General features: G+C 40.4%; 1 protein-coding gene across 1 annotated transcript; it reads right to left on the bottom strand.

The window, feature by feature from the left end:
• Positions 1-1,445: 1,445 nt before the first annotated feature.
• LOC310824014 (guanylyl cyclase-activating protein 3-like) lies at positions 1,446-5,882 on the bottom strand (the record flags this gene model as incomplete). The annotated part of the gene is made up of 5 exons (XM_083696918.1): positions 1,446-1,576; positions 2,068-2,107; positions 2,650-2,697; positions 5,070-5,219; positions 5,688-5,882. 5 exons carry the CDS (start codon positions 5,880-5,882, stop codon positions 1,446-1,448), a joined length of 564 nt encoding a protein of 187 aa, XP_083553044.1.
• Positions 5,883-6,982: the final 1,100 nt, after the last annotated feature.

Here is a 6,982-nt window from a genome sequence, read left to right on the forward strand (position 1 = left end):
TTCAACTTATTAAAACGACGTGAAGTGTCCTGACTGAACTGGTTTTGAAGAGCAAACATGTTTGAGACATCCTATTGTATATTTGAATGAGAATACAAAAAGGGAAACATAGAATCCTAACCATCTACAATAGTGACACAAAAGTTTAAAACTCCACACAGCCTGTTTCTTCATGGTGAGGGCTTCCAGCAAGCATTGCATTCATTGAAAACCCATTAAAGGATCAACAAGCAGCCAACCATTTCTTAAGCTAATTAGTGAGCGACCCCATATATCTCTCTACTTTGTAGGTAGTGGCGTGGTCACAGCTTTGTGTGGAAGTGAAAGCAGTCTGAGACCCTCTGAGAACATATCACTTAGTGAAATGGGTTTTAAAGGTGAATATGTAGCTTTTTCTCCTTTAAAATGACCATGCTGAATCATTGCTTATGATGCATTGGCAGTCTTTTCCCTTCTGCCTGAATTTGTAAATAATAAATTCATGTAAATAATAATAATAAAAAAAAGTTATCCTTCCTTCTTCTAGCATTGTGACGGCCCCTGGTCCTAGCATAGATTAGTTTTTTCTTATGATGACTGATGTATAGATGATTCACTTACTTTAGACAAATGTCAAAATGTAATGTAATTTCCTTTTCCAAAATATTTGGAATGTTTCTGAGCGTCTACCACTTGCTGTGGGTGCATAACCTGCGACTTGCATGTGTGTGTCTACATGCCTACTGCCTGGGAGCCGCAAGCATTTCTCAGTGCTGGAAGCCGACCTAAGCAATACAAGCGTTTGTGTGCAAATAAGTTTGTAACATGTATTCTGATGATTTTTCATAGTATACGTCCTGTTTGACATTACAGCCTTGTCTGAGTTTTGATTGGGGAATGAGGGGATTTGTTTGAAACTTAATAATGGTTGCACTTTCAATCACTTTCACTCCTTTGCTAGTTTCAAGGTTATGTAACGAAGACATTTGCTGAATAAAAATGTGAAAATGACTGATGGATTAATTGTTTCAGATAAAAGTAGTTTGCATTGACAAAGGGGAGGGAGAGAGGGGGAGACTATTCTGAATTGTCATTGCAATTCCCATTGCAGTCAAAAGAGGGCACAATCCTGCATAGGGTGCCTTTAAGACCTTTACAGAGGCGAAGAGCATTGGTGAATGTAAGAGCAACGGCAGAGGGAAGAGGAGGACGAGTTCCCCTCAGCCTCACTCTTCACTCAGGTGACACACAAAGAGAGAACATAATATAGGTAGGCAGTGTTTGGGGCTCCTCACAATTTAGCTTTTGTTGTGGGGCTTGGCTCTTATGAAGTGCAGATTTTTAGTGTATTTTTATACAATTTTCTTTTATATACAAAATCACCATAATGTGTCCACCATTGCCCTCAGACAATAAATTATCTTCTCAACATTCTGTATAGTCCAGTCCACCAGAAACTGAGAAGATCAGCACTTCTTCTTTTGACCATTGACAATGATTTCCAGGACATTGGTAAGATCCATCATCTTGGTGAGCATCTCCATGATATCAGGATGGTCCTTTGCTCCACTGATGAACTCCTCCAATGTAAGCTCACCTGGAAGTAGTGATGCAAAGAGAGGGGTGAGATAAGCAGATCCATATACAACTATGAATACTGTACATGAAATTACTATCATAATTAGTATTGCATATAACCATAATTCATCAGTGCCTATGCACATAAGAGTTGTATATCTTATATAATTTGGACATTGTCACAGTCGATTGGGGTAAATTCTGTTTCAATTTCATTGATTAAGGTGAAGGGAATTAAAATTAAAATGTAAGAATTTAAATTAAATTAAAAAAATTAAAAAGACGATTTTTACTCCCTGGTCGGGCATTTGATTTACTTCAAAAAGTACTGAACATAGTTGCAATTACTTTCAGTGGATGAATTGCAATTTGAAATCACTTGAAATCATTTGAAATCACTGAACTGATGGAATTGAAACCACATTCAACCCAACCCTGATCAGAAGAAACTCAATCAAGTTCATCCTGTATAGTAGGCCCTATATCCTCTCATGTTGATCATGTTCTTACCTTCTCCATTCACATCAATCTTCTCATATATTGCACTATACTCCCCTCTATACTCCCCTCCCCTGCTCTTACTCAATACCACTGCTCTTCTGTACATACCTGTTCATACTGTTCATACTGTTCATAATGCACATAATGCACATATCCTATATTTTCTTTAATACTACTGCACATACTGTACATACTTGTTATACTGTTTATACGGCATTCCATATTTATATTTATCCTGCATCTACCTCATGTTACTGTTAATACATATATACTGCTAGACTGCATTACCCATACAGCTCATATGCTGCTACACTGCTCATACTGTAACTATTTATTCTGCTATAATGCTACTGCTACTCACATACTGCTATACTGCACTGCTATATTATACTGCTTATATTATACTATATCATACTGCACTACTACTGATCATATATTGCACTACCTGTAAATACTGTTCATTGCACTTTCTGCTATTTTGCACTTCTGGTTAGACGCTAACTGCATTTCGTTGTCTCTGTACTTGTACTCTGCACAATGACAATAAAGTTGAATCTAATCTAATCTAATCTAATCTAATATTAGGATCACAATCTCCTCTGGAGGAATCTCATAACTTCTGGTGATGTCCTGTATAGCCTGAATGAAATACAATTACAGTATGCTGAGTTTTAATCTACTCTATCTGAGGTATACAGCATCCATATCAGCAACATACTGTACTGTAGGTCACAACAATGACACCACTGCAACTAAATGATGAATAAAAGAGAGAATGGTTCATTTGTTGAATAACCATTAAATCCAGCAAAAAGGGATAATGCAATTAATTATATATTTGTGCTGTATGTGTCTTTGGAGTAGGAGAAAATTATTTCCCTCTACCATGTAAATCATGATTCATGATTCATGATCAAAGTAGCAGAATGTAAGGGATAGTAAGGGATAGATTTAGGTTAGGATTAGATCAGAATCAGAACTCTTTTATTTGGCCAAGTATATTTGCACATACAGGAAATTGACTTGTTGAGGTTGGTGCATGGGACATAAAAAACAATATATAAGCAAAAATATGAAGAAAAAAATTACAAAACAGCAAAATATTAACAAATAGCAATAACAAATGTACAAAATAGAACAATAAAACAATATATTTTGTAGGGTGTGCGAGGCTAAGTGGCAATGAGGCTAGAGGCTGTGAAATGGATATGGGTGAGCATGAGGCGCTCAAAGGTCAGTAGTCATTAAGGTCTGTAGTCATTAAGGCCTGTGATCCTTGACTTTTTGGGAACAGGGATGATGTTGTATGTTTTGAAGCAGGCAGGTACCATGCATTCAACCAGTGAGGTGTTAAAGATGTCCGTAAACACTGGAGACAGCTGGTCTGCAGTGCTTCAGTGTGGAGGGGGAGACAGCGTCTGGTCCAGCTGCCTTGCGGGGGTTCTGACTCTTTAACAGTTTGTTGATGTCTCTCTCCTGGATGGAGAGAGGTGTGATGGGGTGGAGGGGGCTGTCTGGGTCCATTGTGTAGGGGGGGTAGTGTCTCTGTCCAGGCTGGGAAGAAGAGGTGTGATAGCTGTGGAGGGGGGTTGGTTGTGTGGGTCAGAGTTAGGACTGGTCCATTGTCTGTCGAATCTACAGTAGAAGTTATTCAGGTCGTTTGCAAGTCTGAGGTCATCCATAGAGTGGGGGGATTTGGTTTTGCAGTCTGTGATCACTGGAAGCAGTTTTAAAAATGTGCCAGTCTGTGTTATCTAGGCAGCCACGCAGCTCCTCCACTGCTTCTCTGCTGCTCCAATTCTTGGATCTCCGCACAGCAGGTTTAGAAAGTTTCAGTTTCTGCCTGTATGCCGGGATCAGATGAATAAGAGCGTGGTCAGATAGTCCCAGAGCCGCGCGGGGAACTGCGTGATAAGCTCTGCTGATGGTGCTGTAAGATCCAAAATCTTCTCCTCCCTGGTCGGGCATTTGATTAACTGTTTATATTTAGCTAGTTCGTGAGTTAAATTGCCCGTGTTAAAGTCCCCAAGGACAATATGTGTATGTGGAGTATGTGTTCTCTCTCCTTCTCTCCACTCCTGATATTTGGTCGGCGAGATGACGTTGAGCCTCTTTCACATCAGCTTGCGGAGGGATGTAAACGCTAGCCAATATAAAATAAGTGAATTCACGTGGAGAGTAAAACGAGGTCAGGTCAGGTCAGGAGAACAAGTTTGCAAAATCACTTTCACGTCGTTGCACCAGCGGTGACTTATATAGAAACAGATCCCTCCACCTTTCGTTTTGCGTGAAAGTATGGAGTCGCGATCCGCACGTAACAGCTGGATGCCGGGCAGCTGTACAGCGGAGTCCGGTGTAGATTCAATCAGCCACGATTCAGTGAAACACAAAACAGAAGAGAGAGAAAAGTCTCTATTTGTCCTGATAAGAAGACGCAATTCGTCCATTTTGTTGCACAGTGAGCGGACATTTGAGAGGAGTATTCCCGGTAGAGGCGAGCGTAATCCTCTCTCCCTGAAGCGCACCAGAGCCCCGGCGCGCTTACCTCTCCGTCTCCGCCTCACTGCTTGGCCAAGGGCCAAAGCACCTTTGACCAGAATGTCCAGTAAATCCACAGATGACGCGAGAAAGTTGGTACATAAATCAGATGGTGTTGAGTCCCTGATGATAAGTATCTCGTCCCTCGTGAAAATAATCCGAGTGGAATCACAATTAACGGAATTAAAGACTAAAAACAAACAAAGAAGTCCGCACCAACACACCGTGGCAGCCGTAGGAGGCGCCATCTAATTGATGTCTGTTTATGTTGAGAAACAGATCCTTACCTGTACTTTATGCTGCCTGTCTAGTTCTTGGCTATTTCAATCTTTTCAACCCGTTCAGCGTTAAGCTCTCCTACTGAAGGCTATTTTGAGAGGAGATGGGGGGAGTTTGCCATACCACTGAGGCCTAAAGACTGCAACGAAATCTCACAGCAACGTAATGAGATGAGGATAGAAAATATAGCTTACCTTGAATATTGTCTCCAATTCATCTTTGTCAATTTTTCCAATTCCATTCTTATCAAAGAGCTTGAAATACCACTTCAGTTTCTGGTTGATTTCTCCTTTAAGTAATAAACTTACTGCTGCTATGTATTCTACAAAGTCTATATAGCCACCCTGGAAGAGAGAGAGAGAGAGAGATTGTTAGACAAAAACACAAGGAATAATGGCTTAAACAAAGAGAGCCAGATATAGGCCTACTGCTCTACCCTTTCATTTTGCTTCTCTCAAGGTCAAACATCATCAGATTTCACAAAAAGTGGGATTAATGCTTCAGAACACTTTGCTCTTTAGTATACTGTACACTAGGGAAATACATTTCTCAGCAACAATTATTTTTTCTGCTTCTGAGGCAAGACCAATGTCATAAGTTTAAGCCATATACAGACACAGTGCTTTCTTTAGCACACAGCAATATGAAATCCATGAACGGGTTTACAATCTATTAGGAGATTATAACAAAATTGCTTTGAGGTAAATCCTAAACATAATATATCGCACAACATACCGAATTTATAGGCCTAAATCATAGGTTCAGGTGCACAGCAAGCATACATCAATTGTCTGGCTCATCAGTTATCTTACCCCGTCCATGTCAAAGGTGAAGAAGACCTGGTCCACATAGCTACTAGCCTCCTCTGTCATGCCCTGTAGTTCCAGCATAGTCTTGAGTTCGAACAGGGTTATCAACCCTGATGGAGACTCCTTCATGAACTTGTTGTACCAGTGGTGCATGTCCTCTGCCAGGATATCGTCCATGTTCGAGCCGTGGGCTCCCATAATTCCTATTACGATGTGCTGCTCCTGCTGAGGGAAATTTGTCCGTCGGCCGGCAAAGAGCTGGCAGCGATGCAGAGGTTGGTGGAGGTGATGGGATTGGAGTGCTGGCAACACTGGACTGGCTGAGACATGATGCATTAACTTAATCTCATAAAGTCTTTGGCAACTAAAAAGAGAGATAACCCTTTAATGGGATAACAGTTGAGCTCTTCCAAGAATGAGGGGACATCTTTGGCACAAATAATGTGGTGGGGACGCCACATGGGGATTGGATGCTTGCGCAACACATCCCACCCAGTGAACAGGCAGAATATGGCATGCATGACATCTCTTGCAGGCTGAACTCCTTGCCACTCTATGGGTTACCTTGTTCAATAGAATCTCGGAGCCCTGAAGGTCAAATTCAGTCATTGAGCCATGTAATAAAGCTGCCCACACCACACACACTCCACCACCACAGTTATACATTCCTATTCAGTATGACAGGGTGGTGATGTAGTTTTCTTTATGTACAGTAATATCAGTTATAAGAACAGTACTTCAAATTAATATTTTCATATCAGTATATTGGATCTGCAAGTCAAACACAGTTGACTTCTTTTCATTCTCTTTTGTACTCTAGGGGACACAAATGCTACAATACTCAGGTCAGGTCACTAAGGCCACACAGTAACAAGTGGCATAGGCTTCATGTTGAATCATCCTTTTTTAGAGGTTATTTTAGTCAATTTAAGACCAGTTCAGAAAATGTTTTTAATGTGCACAATTATAAATTAAGTAAAACGTCAAAAGTGTTTCCATTATTGAATTTCAAATTCAAATTACTTCCTGAATTGACTGAATCGAAATTGAATTGACCCCAACCGTGGGTTCTGTGTCTTGTATGATAAGTATTTGTGTTCTTATGTCATAAATCTCTTAAATGACTCAAGTCAAATGCATTTTAAAAGGAAGTGGAACTACATTTTTAAATTTAGTTTAGTTTTATTTATTTGACCAAAAAAGACAGGTGAAAGACAGGTTAGAATGAAAGACAAGGTTTAGACAATGTGCAGATGAAAAAGATGGCGGCGCGTGCACACGCAGCGACCACTCGCGCT

Source organism: Argentina silus, assembly GCF_951799395.1.
Source record: "Argentina silus genome assembly, chromosome: Y".
NCBI lineage: Eukaryota > Metazoa > Chordata > Actinopteri > Argentiniformes > Argentinidae > Argentina > Argentina silus.